Consider the following 17,429-nt stretch of genomic DNA (forward strand, 5'->3'; position numbering starts at 1 on the left):
CCTGCAGACATCGCAGTCATCGCAGTACGCGGCGAGTGGAGTGGACGTGCGATTGCTGCAATATCAATAAACGCGTTGTTATAGTTGTGTCTGGTTGTGCTAACTTGTTTTGGAATTGTTTTATTGTCTCGACGCGCATGGTTGACTCACCATTAAGTCAAATTTTGATGCATTTTGTGCATCTATGGCGATTTTCTTCGGAATTAACTTCGCTTAAGACTTAAGTCAATACATCTTTGCAGAAAGGAGTGTTGGGACCTCGCATGTGGAAATTAGCTCACGCGTAACTCTTATTACATTAAACAACCTTGAGACACAAAGGTAAAACCCAAATTCCCACATAACACGTTAATCACATTACCATGCGACATGATAAAACACAAATAAATCAAAACCTGTATTACTACAGATAATATTCTTGAAATATTTTTCAGCCATCATCACAATGAGTTGGATTTACACATGTTTGCTACTCCTGGCAAGTTTGCATCTGTGCACATGCAGAATGAAGTATGAATGTGGCTCAAAACTCTTGGAAAATTGTTTCTGTGGTGAAAAATACATCGCGGCGGATAAAGCAACCGCATTTCTTGTGGAATGCATCGGTCAAGGCTTCACAAACGTCGATATGCTCAAAGTATTACCAGAAGAAACCGAAGAATTGGTTTTTACCGGCAATAACATCCCAATACTGCCATGGAATGTCTTCGGTGATTTGAACAATCTCACCAAACTGCGCAAAATCGACATGAGTAATAATAAAATACGCGACATTAAAGGCAAGTCCTACCATCACGTCCCGAATGTGGAATTGCTCATTCTAAACCATAATGAGTTGATCGTGTCCGACACGGACGACGATAATTACCATCATCCGCGCGTGTTTTCCAACTTTATTAATCTGCAGGAATTGCATTTGACGAACGCGTTCGCAGACAACACGGATGAGGCGCTTGCCAATGACCTGCATGATATATTCAACAACAGCGGGCTGACGAAATTGTACAAGCTGCATCTGGAGCAGAACGAAATCAAACATTTTCGTGATCCGAACGTTTTCTGTGATTTACCCAACTTGCACGATTTGTATATGGGTGATAACTACGTGCCTGCGTTGAACTTCAATGTGCGATGTCTAAAAAAGTTGCGCTTTTTAGATTTGGAACACAATAATATCACGCGATTATCGCAGAAAGATTTAGATAATTTGGATAAATTAATGGCGCCCAATCGTGAAATCAAATTAGTTATGGATATAAGCCGCAATCCGTTAAAATGTGACGCGGTGGCGAAGAATCTGTGTACTTGGTTGCAGAGAACAAATGTCACACTAAGAAATCGTGATTCACTGGAGTGTTCCTTCAATAAATACTCAAATAAGCAGCTTGTGAATGTGCTATGCGCGCATAAATCGTACAAGTTCTCACAGGCGACGACTATTATGTTGGTTGTTTTGTCGCTGGTGCTGGTGAGCTTAGTCGCTGCGTATGTGTATTTGACTCGAGATGTGATCAAGAAGAAAATGGCGCCGATTATTGATAAAGTCGGGCGTAAAGTACAGTACACAACGATAGAATCGCAAGATGTTTGATATCGCCTAGGTGCCATAGCATGTACGCTAAGTTATGATAGACGCTAATACTTGTACATACTGTTTCAAGAATCTTTTTATGTTTAAAATTTTAATAGACATTCCTTTATTTATATTGTATTGTTTGATTTATCACTTATCAACCTAATAAAACTTACGGTTTGTCTTCGAGTTATCGGACGTAGATTTAACTGGATTAACGTTTGTGAAATATGCGACAAAGCAAAATGGCGTCATCTTCGATGTTTAATATCGATAGGCAACCCAACAAACACATAGCTACTAACCGCTTCGTAAAACAAACTCCATGTGCCGCAGTTAAGTTTTTTGTTTTCATAATTTGTGTTCAATTTCATTTATTTAGCTTATAAATAAGTATTCAACGTACTTAAGATAGAAAAATCGTCTGGACTCTCAGCGCAAGTCGCGTATTTACAATTATGCGAATTAATAACGTTCCATATATTGCGCAACTTCTTAATTGTAGCCTACTTTAATTTAACCTTTAAATTAAAATACGATTTTACCCTATGATTTAGTGTAAATGTACAGTACTCGTGGTTTTCGTTCACGTTATGATACCACTTTCTTCTGACGTGGTTTTATTTGTTTGACAAGTGGTGAAGGAATGCCATTACTGAGCGCTTTACCAGCGTTGCGAAGCGCTTTCTGTTCCTTGACGGACTTTTTAAGACCTTTCATCTTGCGTGTTTGCAGTTTATTGATGTCCTGCTTTCCAAGATGGACGCGGCCGTGCGTTGTGCCTAAACCATCCTTGGAAATATTCTTCTTCTTGGTGACTTTGAGGGATTTAGGTTGACGGCAGGCTAATTTCATTAGGTCGTCGCTGGGCAGTTTCGTACGTCTGAGAGTAAAATCTATTCTTGGACCTGATGATAAAATAAATTCATAATTAATAAAATATTAAAATTAAAACGGTTTTTATGTAAAAAAATTACCTATTTCTTCCAATTCTATGCGGGGCGTTCTACTCCCAGACTTCTTCAACAAAATTTTGTATGACCTGAACATAATTTTACCCTCCTCTGACACTGTAAAGCTGAGTGCATGCTCCAAACCTTGCAATCTAACATTATCTACATTTTCCCTATGAAAGAAGTCAATGAACATGGATTTCAGCTGTTTTAGATCATCACTCTGCTCCCAGTGTGGCCCATTGAACAACAATAGAGGCTTACAACCAACTGTGATTTTCCTGCCACAGAAAGCCTTCATTGCATCAAAATTATCAACCCCTAACTCAATCATATCCAGTAGAGCATAATCAAACATTCTACCAAGGACAATATTATCCGGGCGTTTCTTTGTGTTTGAACCCATTAGGAACAGTGGTGTCTCGTGTTTTCTGCAAAATTGTTCAACTGGTGTGGGATTCTCAAACACTGTAACATCATTCTTGCGCTGCATTTTGAAAGCATCTGGTTTTTTAAGATCATAGAGGTCTTTCATCACCCCGCGAATCGTATCCGATGCTTTTCTACCAGTGAAAAATAGTGTGCGCTTGACTCCCTCGATGATTTGCGGCTCCTTGCTGATGAGTATCTTTTTACCTTTGCGAGTGGTCGGTTTGCTGCAGGGGAAAACGGAAGACACATAATTATTAAGGATACTTTTGAGAGGTGCACCGGTAATGAAGGTGTAAAGCGATTTTGTTTTTATACATACACCACACGTTGTAATACAGCCATTATTGTTGTTTTTTTATGAAATAACAGCAATTATTTTCGGCGTTACACTGACTCACACGTGCGACAATACAGCCAACTCTAACCTTACGTTTGTTTACGTCGTTTGTGTTTTGGACGCAGTGGGGCGCTACAGTGTTCCTTTCAATTCAAACTGTTTGTAACATTAAAAACCCTAGAAATGCATTTTTGCTATTGGAAATTATAAAATAATATAATTTCTATATCAGAAATCTGCGTAAATTATTTATTATACCATGTAATTATTTAAATACTATGTACTAACATCATTTTAAAAATAAATAGTTTTGAATTGCCCAACACACTTCCAAAAGCATTTACAGAATCTTGTATATAATCATAATAAAATCATGGATTATGTTTCTCCTAAATATTAATTAGTGTAATATGTAACAATTTTATGATAATTTACAATGTTTATACAAAATGGCGATTGAAAAGTCCCTAAAAGGTCAAAAATCATCGGTGACGTAAAATATAACCTTCAATTTCTAAACAACGGCGAGTTTACACTTTCGTAATTTCGGTGATTTTGACTGAAAAATATTAAAAGTCCTCCCTGAATTTTCATCAAAAAAATTCATTGTTCGCAATCAGTATGGCGTTATTCGGCGTCCGACACATTATCAGGTGCAACCAAGTATTTTCCGCACAAAACCTCACAAAAGTACTGAATAACAGGTTGGATTTTACAATTACTACGATATTTGTTCATGCAATTGACTGTGTTATTGTGTAATTTATTACAGAAGTACACCGCTGGCGGCTGTGGCATTACGCTGGAATAATACCGTCCCAGATGAGAAAAAAGCAGACCAGGCAGCATCGGCACCACCTCCACCCACAACAGAAAAACCTAATGAAGAACTGGAAAAACTGAACAGTGAAATTGCATCATTGACAGAAAAAAATTCAGAGTTGATGGTAAGTGACTGTCAAAGTCAAATCACATGTGGCATAAATTTTGGAGTGTATAGTTGAATCTATGAAGGGCAAAATGTATCTATTTGCCTTTGAAAATTTCATTTCAAAGTTATTTGGTAGTAAACAAACCAGTAAAACAAACATAGTAAGAAATAAATTCAGTACAACATAAAATTTTAACCTAAAAAAGTATTTTTTTCTTTGTTTTCAGGATAAATATAAACGAGCATTGGCTGATGGTGAAAATCTACGCAATCGACTAACGAAACAAATTGCCGAAGCGAAACAGTACGGAATTCAAGGTTTTTGTAAGGATTTACTCGACGTCGCCGATGTTTTAAACCGCGCCACCGAAAGCGTGCCCAAAGAAGAGCTATGCGATAAAAACCCGCACCTTAAGAGTCTCTACGAAGGGCTGGTAATGACCGAAGCGCAGCTACAATCAGTGTTCAAACGCCATGGCCTAGAGAAAGTAAATCCGCTCAATGAGAAGTTTAATCCGAACTTCCACGAAGCACTATTCCAGCAGGAAGTTGAGGGTAAAGAAGCTGGTACCGTTGTAGTTGTATCAAAGATTGGATATAAACTACACGATCGTGTTATTCGACCAGCGCTCGTCGGCGTGTCAAAATAATCGGTGTTTTTCTATCTTCTCGCGAACATTTCATATATTGTACATAAAAGAAACTGAAATGGTTGAATTGTGTGTTGTTACTGCATACGTCAACGACGCCAGTACAATGGACTGCTTTGATGGCGCAATGTTCCATGTTGTTACCACGTGTAGGAATTATTTTCTAGGCCATCAAAAGAGACAATGTAAATTTATAATATACAAATAGAAAACACTATGTTTATTTTTCTTCGGATGCTGTGGCAGCCATTAAAAGTTTTAAAATCGCGTGGAAAACGAATAAATAAGTTATCTTTGAAATAATCAACAATGCAATGAACAAATCGCTCTGTCATCAACGAAACAGAGTTTCCAAGATGGCGACCTACCGTAGAACATTCTAGAAGTTCTCAAACATCTCCACACGTCGATTCGTGTTTCCGCGGCGAATCTCCGACAGCGTTTTGTACTTATCTCTATCATTACGTAGATTTTCACGATGAATACGATCCTCGGCACTTTCCATCTCCACTTTACGTGTTTCTTCCAACTTGCTCTGTAATAACTGAAACAAAAAAGTACAACATGTAACACTGGTTGCCTACCTTAAAAATTTGCCAACTTACTTTTAGTTCATCTGTCAATTTTTGATTGATCTCCGCTAATTCAGGAACCACATCACGGGCAGTCATTGCTTCCTCCAAAGCGCGTTGGCGTTCTTCTTCAGCTCTCAACCGCGCTTCCTCTGCCTCCTCTTGTTCTCTGATTTGCCGTGCTTGAAACTCTTCGAACTGCCGTTTCGCCTCTTCCATTTCCTCCTGTAGACGTTTAGTCTCTGAATCTTTATCTTCAACTTCTTCTTGAATACGTTGCACCTCTTCTTGTTTACGACGGATCTCTTCTTCAAGTTTCAAACGCTCGGATTCTTCCAAGTGCTTCGCTTGCTCCAACTGCACCATCATTTGATGCAGCTCGTTTTGGCGATCTTCTAATTCCTTCTTAGCGGCTTCGATTTCCGCCAAACGTTCCTGCAATCGTTTGATCGTCATCAACGAATCATTCAGCTGTGATCTTGTCGATGTCAACTCGTCGGTTAACTTCTTGAGATCCTCCTTGTAACGTGCTTCTACTTGCTCACTCTGAATTTGTTGACGACGTAATCTATCCCTGAATTTATGTTTTAATTTAGACAATAGATATTTAATGTAATTTTGTAAATTTTACCTCTGCGCTTCAAGTAATTGCCTCTGCATCTTGGCATTTTCCTTCATCTCAGTGATTTCGAGTGAATCAGGTTGCCGCCTACGTATGTACAACTGATGATAACCAATTCCAAGCGTCATAATTTGTTTGTTATTCTTCGGGTCCGAGCTGAAGAAATTCACGTCCATGGTTTTCTTGTCAACGGTTTTGATTGTGAATTTACGCCCGCGGAAGTTTAAGTTAGCAATTTCCGACCAGGGAAACGAAGTTGTTGGATTCAACCTAAAAATATCATTCACTTAAAAATAATATTCACTTATTTTCATAGCATTTATCTAAATAATACTTACTTATCTTCAGGTTTATACATATTCATTCCGAGTGGATTGATACCAACCACAAGATGCGTGCCCTTCTGATTTGTAATGTCAAAAAAGTGCACGCCAATCATATCCAAGTTCTGCGTGAGTCGCAAATACTCCGCCATTACTTCATCGGTTAAAGATCCTTTGTGTTTGATCCACATACTTGTCACCGATTGGATGAACTCTGCTTTTGTGAGTTTGTGTGTTTTCATAACCCTAAAATTATTCATCATGCAAGAATTTTAAAATGGCGGCACTTTTAACCTTCAAATTTCGACAAATTCGAAAATGTAAGATTGCGATTGCGGTTATCATCGCCGCCGAAAATTTTCAAACGATATCGAAAGTTGTAAATCACTCATCACAAAATATAAATTCAATGTGTACACACCTATCTGGAAATAATCTCTCCGTTGAAATATCGATATCCTCGTCGTAATCACCATGACGCGCCTGACAGGCATACGAAGCCAACAACACGCAGGTATCCGCCGGACAATAAATCCGATCCTTCAGGATATCATTACGCACCTCGCTGTAGAAATACTTGCGCGTAAGCGGTTCAATAACATCCAATGTAATATCCTCTGGATAATACTTGATACCAAAGTACAACCGCTTCGCTTGACTGGAATACGTCGCAAGTTTTTTCTGACTCTGATCAATCCATACCTTGCGATTACTATCGCCAAAGTAATAGAGTCCAAAGTACCACACTTCGCGCAGACTCAGGTTCTTGCACACCTCTTGAAAGAGCGCACGCGCCGGACGCTTGCCCGGAAAGCGGAACTGCAGCTCTTTGGTGGCGGTTGACACCAGCAGGGCAATTTCCTGTTGATATGCCATCACGATTCATTCGCCAACTGACAAACACACAGCAAACAGAAAAATAACTTACGCTCATCGTGAAAGGTGTGTGGGGTGAGGTGATGATGAATGCGGTGATAAACGACCGCGCGGCACGTCAATAACTGAATCGATTCTGGATCGATGCGAGGTACTCCGTATTGATATCGCGGTTATCTAATCAATAAAGAACAACGATTAGTGTATGAGTAGTTTTCAATAACGGATGAATTCATCCGATTTCGTTATTAATTTATTTTTCCACACGGCTTTAGATAAAAACCGAAAATTAAAGGAATTTGTTAATCTCACCTGTAATTCGATTGTTCATTTATTCCGAGTAATATACACCTCAATGACTAACAGATGTATGCGTAGATTAATTTATTGATGAACGCAACGCACAAAAATAACACATTATCTCATCACATGTCGCATCATTTACGTTTTTCCATATTTGCAACGCAAGACAAGTGTGGCGCTGATTGTCTGCCACGATATCCATACAGTCTTATCAACGTTAATGCAGCGGATATAAAAAAAAACTTATCACGTACGTTCCCAATGCTTGAAATATTTCAAATGCATACACACTTTGGGAAAACAAAGCGAAATGCAATGTTTGACATGCAGCGACACCTACGGTGGTTTCACGAACTATTTTAAAATATAAAATCTTCGATGATTTAATTAATAATCTTTAAAATTGTAAAGTTGATAAATCGTTGTGGATATAACAGGGCCAACTTTTTTATTCAAAGTACCAAACTCAATGTTGCTCAGCAAACCTTCTGCTTCTTTGTTGTTTTCGCATGCGTCGTATGCAAACTTCAGTAATCGTGGCGTTGGATACTTCGAGACGATTGCCAGTGCTTTATCAACTGATATTCCGTGCAATTGAAGTAGTTGTTTAACAAACATGTCGCTTACTTTCATTACCTGATCAAATTAAAGCAAACAAACAATAAAAAGTATAATTCACAGCATAAACAGCTCATAAAACATGAATTAATCATAATATTTTACCTTATTTTTTGTTGAGCTCAAATTAAACTCTTTAAACGTCATTAATCCAATCAAATCTTCTCCTAGCACACACTTTTGTAAATCTTCCTTTGCACAATTCATCAAAGTCTTCTCCACGAAGATTTTACACATTAATTTCGTAAATAATGCCAAATATTCCACAGTTTTACGAATGTTATCCGTAAATTTTAATGAAAATCCATCTTGTAACAAAGTATTAGTTGCAGCTTGGAAAATCGAACTTATAGGCATCCCACAATGCGTATTATTACCATGACTCTCAACCAAATAAATTAGATTCTGTATTCCGCTTTGTTTCAAGCGAAATTTCTGCTCGTGAAAGCGGCCATCTTTGATACTAGCCCCGAAATCGTCCATTCGTTTCCGTTCGACAATATACGGCAGAACTAATTCTTGCTGAGTCTCATCATGCCGACATATCCATGCGTAATCACCGATTTTTAAATGCCGAATTTCATAATTCACACTCAACGCGTTCAACTCCATTATAATCTCATCATAAACATCCTTTTTAGTCTTGGATGTGCCCGAGGTTTCTTGTGTATCAACTAATAAATATATCTTGAATGAACCAGGCGGAAAAATTACAGTTTCCTGTATTATATCAGAATCAGTTGTTTGACTGCTTTGTAATGAAGAAGAACTTGGATTTTTTGGTAATTTTCTTTTAGTTGCTTTGTTTTTATCAGCTTGCACATCATTAGCATGATCTTGTATAATAAGCTGATCAACTTGATTGATAAAATGTGCATTTTCAGGATCTTTCATCGCATCTTCATATAATGACTTAGCTAGTGGTATACCTGCTTCAGTTAAATGAAACTTTGCAGGATTTCCTTCCTTCTTGACTAGCTGCTTACTGACTAATGTACTCATTGATGACCAGGCTGTGTAAAGGCCACCCTGATCATTTTTCACAAATGATTTATCACAGAATCTTTGTGCACTTGCAATGAGATCCTTTTTCAACACACCATTCAATTGATTTTCATTGTAATATTTGTATAAAGCACATAAAATTGCATATGCTCCTGATCTGTAAGCTGGAGTGTATGTTTTTGTATTCTTATTACTAGTAGATGCAACTATTTCTGTTGGTAATTGATTTTTATTCGTATTATCTTCATTTACTTGATTTATATTTACATTGTTGAGAAGTATAACAGGTGGTTGTGATTTATTTTTATTTTTCAGTTTATCATCAAGTCTTTTGCATAATTTCTCACCGAATCCTTTGAGTATGATGCATTCCCGCCCTGTCGCAAGAGGCAGAGGGAATTTTTGAAGCGCTTTCAGAGCATTTTCATAATACTTTTGTTGAGTATCATTCGTTTCCTGTTGCATCCACTCGGTTAACCACTGTTCAAAGAGTATATTAGGTCGTTTGACCTTTATAGACACCAATTTATTAGACATTGTATGATTTAATCACGTTATAAGTAAGTTTCACATAAAATTAAACATTTTAAAACGTTATTTATCGTTTTTTAATGTACTTATGTTCTCTTTATTTTGTTACAAAACGTAACCGACGGTTATCTGACTATAGTAAACATAACCTGCATTTTCGCGCGTTTATTCAAGTTTTGAATAATACATAGTTACTGAACTTAGAAACTTTTTAGTCAAATGGCCATGAAAACAAAATCTACCAGTCCGTTTTGGCATTTTGTAAATTCACATAACTCCTAGTGATTTAAATCAAATTTCGACATATCATTTTCGGCCATTTTATGTAAAAATTCTAGTGGAAAATCAAAATGGTAGGTGATTCCACGCACAAAGTATTGCATGAGAATAAAGTATGCGCATAGAAGAAGATAGTAAAATGCTTGTTTTAGAGGGAATGTATCTCCATACACATCGGGCAAGCCGGTGCCCAGATGGGCAATGCCACCTGGGAATTGTATTGCCTCGAGCACGGCATTGGAGTCGACGGCATGCCACTATCCGGAGTTGTCGAAAATAGCTCCACCACGTTCTTCTCCGAGGTGGATAAATACAGAATGGTACCGAGAGCTGTCATTATTGATTTGGAACCAACTGTTGTTGGTAAATATTAGAATATAATATTAGTATAACTTGACCATAACTAGTTATTTATTAATTATCAGATGAAATAAGAACTGGCCACTACAAGCAACTCTACCATCCGGAACAATTAATAACCGGAAAGGAAGATGCAGCGAATAATTACGCCCGTGGCCATTATACAGTAGGTCGTGAAATGATAGAAGTTGTCATGGATAGAATACAAAAATTATGCGAGCAATGCCACGGCCTGCAGGGCTTCTTCCTTTTCCACTCGCTAGGTGGCGGCACAGGTTCAGGCTTCACATCGCTCCTGATGCAAAAGCTAACACAGCAATATGGAAAGAAAAGTAAGTTGCAATTTGTGGTGTACCCAGCTCCGCAAGTATCCACCGCTGTGGTCGAGCCTTACAACTCTGTCCTGGCTACGCATGCAACACTTGAAAATTCCGACTGCGCGTTTATGGTGGATAACGAAGCCATCTATGAGATTTGCCTGCGCAAGTTGAAGATTGACCGCCCGCGATATGAAAATCTCAACAGGCTGATCAGTCAAGTTGTTTCTTCCATCACAGCGTCGCTGCGTTTTGACGGTGCGCTGAATGTTGACCTAACTGAATTTCAAACCAATCTGGTGCCTTATCCGCGTATTCACTTCCCATTAGCGTCGTATGCACCGCTGGTTTCCGGCGAAGACGCTTACCATGAAGGTATGACTGTTGCGGAAATCACAACGGAATTGTTTGAGCCATGCAATCAGATGGTGAAGTGTGATCCACGCTTGGGTAAATACATGGCGTGCTGTTTGCTGTATCGCGGGATGTAGTCCCGAAGGACGTCAATGCTGCGATTGCGCAGATGAAGGCAAAGAGCAATGTGCGCTTTGTGGACTGGTGTCCCACTGGATTCAAGGTGGGTATTAATTATCAGCCGCCTACAGTGGTGCCTGGCGGGGATTTGGTGAAGGTACAGCGCGCTGTGTGCATGTTGTCGAATACGACCGCCATTGCAACGGCGTGGAGTCGACTCAATAGGAAGTTTGATCTTATGTTCGCGAAACGCGCGTTTGTGCACTGGTATACTGGCGAGGGTATGGAAGAGGGGGAGTTTGTCGACTCCAGGGATAACCTCGCTACACTAGAGAGAGATTATCAAGAAGTTGCTGCAGATGGTTTCGAAGATGAAGAGACTTTCGAAGTTTAACTAATGCCAACTTAAATTTTAAGAAAAAGAACACTATTTCGAATACAGAATTAGATTCTATGTTTTACGTCTTGATGAAGTTTTTATGATTATTTTCACGATGCAATCTATTTCGGTAATTTAAAAGTAAGGTTATGCGCATCTTCGTATTCCAACTGCTTTTTACTTTTTCATTCTGCAGCGACACCTATGATCCAGTTTTCAACTATATTTACATTTGCATGCCCTCACTTTTGACTTTGGGCCAACTTTGGTTATAATCATTAAGTAATTTGGTAATTTTTTATCTACTGCATTATTGTTGACATTCTGATGAAAACTCTTCATGATTAATCATATTTCATTCATAAACGAGGCCATTTTGCGCTTGCAGCAATCACAAGTTGAATAAGCTGTCAAAAGTATTTTGACATATAGAATAATAGCCAGTATATAATGCATTTCAGAATATATTATTCTTATAGTCTCATAATATTCAACGATTAAGTAAATTCTATATAGGAATGATATCTCACTAATCATATACACAATATGCACAATGATCAAATGAAGCATCCCACTGTCTCATCACATCACATAATACTCAACACAAACAAACCGTAAACAGTGAATAATAAATAAGAACAATACAAAATGGGAATGTTGATACGTTACGTACGTCCAGGTACAATGCGTTTGATGAGATTAAGTATACACTTGAGAGTCAATTAAGTAACCATATTGAGATGATTCACCACCGACACATTTCACGGAATGTGCGTTATAATCAGTTATGATGTGTTTGTCAAGCTTCCAGACTTTTCCTTTTGCAGTTTTTCTATTTCAGCTCCCAACGTGTCGATATTTTCCTTCAAACATTAATCAATTTTTTAAAAATTAAATTCTAACCGTAATTTTTAGCTGTTTTAGCAGTGATTTTTATATAATTTCATATTCCGACATTAAAATCTAAATTTTAATAATTACACCTACCTTTAATGTGATGTTTTTCAGTAGGGCGTCCTCTAGTATAGTGTAAAGTTTGCGATTGATGTCGAGAACTTGTTCCATGCTGAGATTTTCATCCGCAATCTTTGCACCATAAATCGACGCCATCATGCCGCTGTGTTTTGCTAAGGCCGCCTAAATTGTACACAAAAAAATACAAATTTCAACAATAAAACTTAAACAAACACACAAAATGTATATATAAATGTAGCAAAATAGTTACCAAAATTTCGAAGACTGATTATAGCAGCATATGATTAAACAAAACAAGATGTCGCGTTAAATTTACAAGTTAAGTGCAAGTTTGGTTGCCTATGTTGAACTAAATATTACCACTTACCTTATTATTATCCATTTTATTCGAAGACAAAGTTCCTTGCTGTTCTCGCTTGATATAATGCTGAAGCAGTCGACTCTTCTTCTGCAGTTCACCCACCAACGTCCGCACGTGCTCCTCCATGAAATCAATCTTCTCCGACTTCTTCGCGCTGATGCGTTGAAGTTTGGCGATGTGATCAATAAGTACGTGTCGGTCCAATTCCAACTCCGGTTGAATGACTTTCACCTGCTCCACGATCTGTTCAACCGGCGGTGTTGACTGCCCATTGACAGTGTTCAATGATGTCGTCGAGCTGGAACTGCTCGCAGTGCTTTGACTTTCGTATTGTTCCAATTTTTTTCGACATTGCGCCAGTTCCTTATGCACCTCCTATGAGTTACAATAAAACAATTAACAAATAAATTTTATTTTCTGTTTTCACTTATTTTTATATTTACTTACACGCAATGAGAGTTCATGTTTGCGTTTGATAACGCTGTTCTCTCCTTGTTGATCAGCCAACTCCTGCGTCACAGTTTCCAATTGTTTGTTGCATTGCGCGAGATCTTTTTGCAATTGTTCCACTTCTGCGGACAGTTTTTGCCGCTCGGCAATCATTTGAGCAGTGTTTAAACCACTCTTCGTCGTGCTTTCCTGTAAAGATCTATTAAGCACGCCGTTTTCGTAGGTCAACTGCTGAAGTTTGGTTTCCATTGCGCTGAATTCTGACTGAAGGGCGACGTTTTTATCAGTCAACTGTTGCGTGAATGCCAGCAACTCGCTTTCGTGTGCGCGACAAGCGTCCATGTCGGTTGTAAGGTCGACGTTACGCGATTTTAGCAGCGTAATTTGCTCGCTTGCCACTTTTAAATGTTCCTGCTCGCTAAAAACACACATTAGATAAAAAAAAAATTATGCAAAATAGGCAGACAAGTTATGAAATATTGCCACTTTGTAGGTATTATAGGAATCTGCATTATTTACAAAAAAAGTTACAGCAAACAAAATGGCGGCTTATCGTCGACATAATGTTGACATGCGGTATGCGCATAATTATTATTTGCAATGATAAATAGATAAACATTTAAATATAGCAGCACCGAAATAAATATTAAACCAGCAAAATTATTATTTATTTATTATTTACATACCTTTGAAGCTGTAATTTCATCTGTTCGAGTTGACCATTCTTTGATTGTAAATCAGCAGCATCCTGTCGTTGTTGATCCGCACAACTCCTCAAATCAGCGACTTTTAACTCAACCTCCGCGCGTTCCTTCTCGAGTTTCTGCACTTTCATCGACAACTTATTATTCTCTTGTATGTTATCGTTGTGTTTCCGCTGCAATTTTTCTAATTCCAATTGCAACGTCTTCACCTGCTGATCGCGGTCATCCAATTCATGACGCAACATTATCAAAGAAGCCGCTTGTTCCTTACTCTGCGTGTCCAAAACATGCGCGCGATTATCCTGTGATGTGTGAAACTCTCGGATTGCATCCTCGGCATTTTTCTTCGCCTTTTCCGCTTCATTTGCGTAATCTTGAATTTGGTTTTGCAGCGATTCTGCTTTATTTTCAGCTTCTTTTCGCAATTCTATTTCTGTTTTTAGACTGTTTTGTGACCATTTCAACTTGGTTTCTAATGCCCCGAGGTCTGTTTTACACCGTTCGGTTTCTTGTTGACTAGATTTCAATTCGTAACACTATAAATTTTTAAATAACAGGTCGGTAAATTAAAAATACAGAAACCTGTAAATATTTTTCTCTCTGCACTTACTTTATTGTCTAACATTTGACATATCCTTGACTTCTCATTGCCCATCATTGTTAACTTATGCTGTAGAAGATCATGTTCTCGTTGTATCTCCTTCATCCGCTTCTCGGCGGCCTCCTTGGCAGTTTGCTGTTTGAGAACACTTTTCTCGCTGACCGCATAGCGCACCACCATACTCTCCTTTTCCTTGATGGCACTTTCCTTCTGCTTCACTGCCGCCTCGCACCTGCTCTCCAACTCCTTGCAATTCTGCAAGACGAGCGTGTTGCTCGCCTCCAGCCGCCGTATGACCTCGCTGTACTCTGCCAGCTGCTTCTTCTGCTGCTCAACCAGCTCAAACAAACTTGATTCAGCCTCATTTGGGTGACTTTGTGTCTTTGATATGTCTTCAAGTGTGATTTCTTCAATGTTTGACTTAAACTTGACTGACTGTGATGTAGGCGATGCTGTAGATGAGGACAGCGGTGATTCCGTTTGTGCAGACGGCGGGGAATCTTCGGAAACCACCAAAGTGGGGCACTCAAGCTGGAGGGTTGGCGCCTCCACCGAAGCGTCGGCGTCCGTCATGTTGAGGCACTATGTCAACGCGCACATTGCTTCGGATAGTTTCAGCGTGGAGACGTGCGGCGTAAATATTTGTCAGGTAAATGCTTCATTGTTTTTTCATTGCGCGCAGATGACGTTCGCCTTCGCGAGACATTTTTGTTTTGAAGTGTGGAACACAGCTGTCATTGAAGAAGTTAATCAAGGTTAACAAGTCAGTTAATCACAAATTCAACAAATTTTAAATTTGTTATCGAAATGATACGTATTGCTGATGAAAGTGAGTTTATAACTGCACTAGTGCACTACATATTTTAAAATTTAAACATCTAGGTATTTATGTAGGAGTTTCTATTTTGTTATAGGCAACTAAATGTACATGACGCAACTGCACAATTACATTACTGTTCGAAGTTTATAATTTCTCCGTCTGAAGAGGAAGGCTTAGCCTTCGAAATGCGCATCGCGACAAAACAATTATTTGTGAGACAGGGTTTCTAAACTATTTATTAGAAATATTGTGATATTAAAAAAAAAACGAATAAATATTGTATTTTTCAATATGCACGCGAGATGGCAGTTAAATTTATGACGTTTGGCGTCGTGCTCGTCCTGCTGATTTATTTCTTGCCGTATCCTTTCGAGAATACAAACATTTTAAATTTGATACAACTATTATCATAAATAATCATTGTCAAAATGGCTGAATACACGATCAAAACCGCTGCTTTTGTAAATCTACAAATCTCTACATCAAAAGACGAGATAACATTGAATGAAAAACGTTATCCAAAGGACCTATCAATTTCAGAGCTCAAAGTAAGTAAAAATCAAGTTCATTTGATAAAATACCATCTTAAATACAATTTGTTTCCAGAATAAGCTTGAGTTGATCACTGGCGCAGGTTCAGAGACAATGAAAATTGAACTCTATACCAAAGACAATAAACATGTGGGCACTTTAGACAACAATGAAGCAATGTTAGGTTCTTATCCAGTGGATGACGGCATGCGTTTGCATATTGTGGACAAATTTCTGCTCAGAAATGAGTTGGAGAATTTCGACAATGTTCCAAAATATGAACTGTCTCTTGATGAGTACAGCAAGAAGACAGACACTGTGAGGCAGTTTATGATCAAGAACAAAATGGGGCAATACAATGAGGAAAACATCAAGAAGAAAGAGTTGCAGGAGGCTAAAGAACAGGAGATTACAGAGACAATGGTGATTGGCTCCAGATGTAAAGTCACTTCAAAAAGTGCACCAACCAGGATTGGTACTATTATGTGCAAGGGTGTGATTGCTGATTTGCCAGGTTTTTGGGTTGGAGTCAAGTTTGATGAGCCATTGGGGAAGAATGATGGAACGTAAGTTAAAACGCGTTAAAAATATTGATATCTTGGTAAATTAATCTATTTTTCAATGTTTTTCTGTCCAGATGCAAAGGAAAAAGGTATTTTGAATGCCAGCCCAATTATGGCGCATTTGTCAAGGCCGTTGATGTCGAAATGGGCGACTTTCCCGAAGAAGAGCTTGATTTGGATGAAGAAATCTAATCATTTTAAGCATATTGACTAATTGTGATAACTTATTACTCATGTAGTGTAAGTTTTGTATTAATTTGTATTCCTTGCACACTTTTTCACATTACTCTGCTTCTCATGATGTATAAAAACTAAATTTACTTAATTTATATGGGCTTGATCTTGAAATGGAGACCAATCAAAGAGAATACTAAACATTTCAAGTCCTGTACCAAATAGTAGAAGCATCTGAGACCTTCAGGATCCTTAGATTGGCTAACATCCACTAGTGAGCCAGTCTTGGAAGTGGTGAATGAGATGTGTTCATCATTGATGACAATTTCAAGCTCCTGTCGGCCGATGCGATCCGGTGGTGGCCAGAGTGAATCATCTTCCTGCATGATTTCGGAGTCGAGAATGATGCGCTTCAGTTCGTCCATGACGCAGTTGTGTACGTAGACTTCTTTGCGGATCATCGTGTCGTTCTTGTAGTTGGAATTATTGGCGTAGCGCAGTTTGCCGTCCGGGCGGAATTCGAACTCTAAGAATTCATGCCCGAACTTACCTTTATGGCCGACGTAATAACGGATGTAGAAATCGGACATTTTGATGTATTTTCTGATCTAGATGTGGCTTAATACTTAAGAATTATGCGAATTGTACTGCCATTAACCGCTAATGCTTAGGTTGTGCTTGGCTTCACAGAATACCGAATAAGAGGCTATGTTTG

At 38.5% G+C, this 17,429-nt stretch overlaps 8 protein-coding genes and 1 pseudogene across 10 annotated transcripts; 4 read left to right on the forward strand and 5 right to left on the reverse strand.

Moving 5' to 3' along the window:
- Positions 1-2: 2 nt before the first annotated feature.
- On the forward strand, positions 3-1,706 carry LOC135801526 (trophoblast glycoprotein). Its single transcript, XM_065315051.1, has 2 exons — positions 3-321; positions 435-1,706. The coding sequence occupies exon 2, from the start codon at positions 446-448 to the stop codon at positions 1,589-1,591; it is 1,146 nt and encodes a 381-aa protein (XP_065171123.1). The 5' UTR covers positions 3-321; positions 435-445; the 3' UTR covers positions 1,592-1,706.
- A 224-nt stretch (positions 1,707-1,930) lies between these two features.
- Non3 (Ribosome production factor 2-like protein Non3) lies at positions 1,931-3,433 on the reverse strand. The gene is made up of 3 exons (XM_065315053.1): positions 3,278-3,433; positions 2,551-3,182; positions 1,931-2,481 (listed from the first exon to the last, which is right to left on the reverse strand). Exons 1-3 carry the CDS (start codon positions 3,298-3,300, stop codon positions 2,165-2,167), a joined length of 972 nt encoding a protein of 323 aa, XP_065171125.1. The 5' UTR covers positions 3,301-3,433; the 3' UTR covers positions 1,931-2,164.
- Positions 3,434-3,770: 337 nt separating this feature from the next.
- Roe1 (grpE protein homolog, mitochondrial Roe1) lies at positions 3,771-5,090 on the forward strand. The gene is made up of 3 exons (XM_065315058.1): positions 3,771-3,999; positions 4,068-4,242; positions 4,454-5,090. The coding sequence occupies exons 1-3, from the start codon at positions 3,917-3,919 to the stop codon at positions 4,874-4,876; spliced, it is 681 nt and encodes a 226-aa protein (XP_065171130.1). The 5' UTR covers positions 3,771-3,916; the 3' UTR covers positions 4,877-5,090.
- Positions 4,883-7,792, reverse strand: LOC135801524 (moesin/ezrin/radixin homolog 1-like). 2 transcript variants are annotated; one of them, XM_065315050.1, is made up of 8 exons: positions 7,582-7,792; positions 7,322-7,446; positions 6,815-7,254; positions 6,409-6,639; positions 6,080-6,340; positions 5,482-6,022; positions 5,245-5,420; positions 4,883-5,039 (listed from the first exon to the last, which is right to left on the reverse strand). In XM_065315050.1, the coding sequence occupies exons 2-7, from the start codon at positions 7,325-7,327 to the stop codon at positions 5,256-5,258; spliced, it is 1,644 nt and encodes a 547-aa protein (XP_065171122.1). In that variant the 5' UTR covers positions 7,328-7,446; positions 7,582-7,792; the 3' UTR covers positions 4,883-5,039; positions 5,245-5,255. The 2 variants fall into 2 exon arrangements, with proteins under 2 accessions (XP_065171122.1, XP_065171121.1); XM_065315049.1 differs by lacking the exon at positions 4,883-5,039 and having other exon boundaries at positions 5,067-5,420.
- Positions 7,793-7,929: 137 nt separating this feature from the next.
- mus81 (mus81 structure-specific endonuclease subunit) lies at positions 7,930-9,910 on the reverse strand. Its single transcript, XM_065315048.1, has 2 exons — positions 8,296-9,910; positions 7,930-8,208 (listed from the first exon to the last, which is right to left on the reverse strand). The coding sequence occupies exons 1-2, from the start codon at positions 9,730-9,732 to the stop codon at positions 7,960-7,962; spliced, it is 1,686 nt and encodes a 561-aa protein (XP_065171120.1). The 5' UTR covers positions 9,733-9,910; the 3' UTR covers positions 7,930-7,959.
- A 34-nt stretch (positions 9,911-9,944) lies between these two features.
- LOC135801525 (tubulin alpha-4 chain-like) lies at positions 9,945-11,610 on the forward strand (annotated as a pseudogene).
- A 376-nt stretch (positions 11,611-11,986) lies between these two features.
- On the reverse strand, positions 11,987-15,398 carry LOC135801522 (coiled-coil domain-containing protein 186). 2 transcript variants are annotated; one of them, XM_065315045.1, is made up of 6 exons: positions 14,636-15,383; positions 14,008-14,561; positions 13,319-13,739; positions 12,878-13,246; positions 12,523-12,672; positions 11,987-12,398 (listed from the first exon to the last, which is right to left on the reverse strand). In XM_065315045.1, the coding sequence occupies exons 1-6, from the start codon at positions 15,197-15,199 to the stop codon at positions 12,321-12,323; spliced, it is 2,136 nt and encodes a 711-aa protein (XP_065171117.1). In that variant the 5' UTR covers positions 15,200-15,383; the 3' UTR covers positions 11,987-12,320. The 2 variants fall into 2 exon arrangements, with proteins under 2 accessions (XP_065171117.1, XP_065171119.1); XM_065315047.1 differs by lacking the exon at positions 11,987-12,398 and adding an exon at positions 12,761-12,774 and having other exon boundaries at positions 12,522-12,672; positions 14,636-15,398.
- A 344-nt stretch (positions 15,399-15,742) lies between these two features.
- Positions 15,743-16,865, forward strand: LOC135801531 (tubulin-folding cofactor B-like). The gene is made up of 3 exons (XM_065315055.1): positions 15,743-15,994; positions 16,053-16,543; positions 16,615-16,865. The coding sequence occupies exons 1-3, from the start codon at positions 15,875-15,877 to the stop codon at positions 16,730-16,732; spliced, it is 729 nt and encodes a 242-aa protein (XP_065171127.1). The 5' UTR covers positions 15,743-15,874; the 3' UTR covers positions 16,733-16,865.
- mago (mago, exon junction complex subunit) lies at positions 16,782-17,426 on the reverse strand. Its single transcript, XM_065315059.1, has one exon. It carries the CDS (start codon positions 17,302-17,304, stop codon positions 16,867-16,869), a length of 438 nt encoding a protein of 145 aa, XP_065171131.1. The 5' UTR covers positions 17,305-17,426; the 3' UTR covers positions 16,782-16,866.
- Between the last annotated feature and the right edge of the window lie 3 nt (positions 17,427-17,429).

This window comes from Atheta coriaria, unplaced genomic scaffold (genome assembly GCF_025399875.1).
Source record: "Atheta coriaria isolate IRGN ID8LTWV9N9 unplaced genomic scaffold, Caltech_Dcor_3.1 hic_scaffold_10_pilon, whole genome shotgun sequence".
Lineage (NCBI taxonomy): Eukaryota > Metazoa > Arthropoda > Insecta > Coleoptera > Staphylinidae > Dalotia > Dalotia coriaria.

Excerpts from the sequence above, each read along its gene's own strand:
- Roe1 (XM_065315058.1), top strand. The coding sequence starts at position 3,917 with ATGGCGTTATTCGGCGTCCGACACATTATCAGGTGCAACCAAGTATTT. Across the intron at positions 4,000-4,067 it reads ACAAAAGTACTGAATAACAG|AAGTACACCGCTGGCGGCTG; the intron begins GTTGGATTTTAC and ends AATTTATTACAG. Across the intron at positions 4,243-4,453 it reads AAAAAAATTCAGAGTTGATG|GATAAATATAAACGAGCATT; the intron begins GTAAGTGACTGT and ends CTTTGTTTTCAG.
- mus81 (XM_065315048.1), bottom strand. The coding sequence starts at position 9,732 with ATGTCTAATAAATTGGTGTCTATAAAGGTCAAACGACCTAATATACTC. Across the intron at positions 8,209-8,295 it reads TGAGCTCAACAAAAAATAAG|GTAATGAAAGTAAGCGACAT; the intron begins GTAAAATATTAT and ends TAATTTGATCAG.
- Non3 (XM_065315053.1), bottom strand. The coding sequence starts at position 3,300 with ATGGCTGTATTACAACGTGTGGT. Across the intron at positions 3,183-3,277 it reads GCTGTATTACAACGTGTGGT|CAAACCGACCACTCGCAAAG; the intron begins GTATGTATAAAA and ends TTTCCCCTGCAG. Across the intron at positions 2,482-2,550 it reads CATAGAATTGGAAGAAATAG|GTCCAAGAATAGATTTTACT; the intron begins GTAATTTTTTTA and ends TTTTATCATCAG.
- LOC135801524 (XM_065315050.1), bottom strand. Across the intron at positions 6,640-6,814 it reads GAGAGATTATTTCCAGATAG|GGTTATGAAAACACACAAAC; the intron begins GTGTGTACACAT and ends GAATAATTTTAG. Across the intron at positions 6,023-6,079 it reads CAATTACTTGAAGCGCAGAG|GGATAGATTACGTCGTCAAC; the intron begins GTAAAATTTACA and ends ACATAAATTCAG.
- mago (XM_065315059.1), bottom strand. The coding sequence starts at position 17,304 with ATGTCCGATTTCTACATCCGTTATTACGTCGGCCATAAAGGTAAGTTC.
- LOC135801531 (XM_065315055.1), top strand. The coding sequence starts at position 15,875 with ATGGCTGAATACACGATCAAAACCGCTGCTTTTGTAAATCTACAAATC. Across the intron at positions 15,995-16,052 it reads TATCAATTTCAGAGCTCAAA|AATAAGCTTGAGTTGATCAC; the intron begins GTAAGTAAAAAT and ends ATTTGTTTCCAG. Across the intron at positions 16,544-16,614 it reads TTGGGGAAGAATGATGGAAC|ATGCAAAGGAAAAAGGTATT; the intron begins GTAAGTTAAAAC and ends TTTTCTGTCCAG.
- LOC135801522 (XM_065315045.1), bottom strand. The coding sequence starts at position 15,199 with ATGACGGACGCCGACGCTTCGGTGGAGGCGCCAACCCTCCAGCTTGAG. Across the intron at positions 13,740-14,007 it reads ATGAAATTACAGCTTCAAAG|CGAGCAGGAACATTTAAAAG; the intron begins GTATGTAAATAA and ends GTGTGTTTTTAG. Across the intron at positions 12,673-12,877 it reads ATAAAATGGATAATAATAAG|GCGGCCTTAGCAAAACACAG; the intron begins GTAAGTGGTAAT and ends TGTACAATTTAG.
- LOC135801526 (XM_065315051.1), top strand. The coding sequence starts at position 446 with ATGAGTTGGATTTACACATGTTTGCTACTCCTGGCAAGTTTGCATCTG.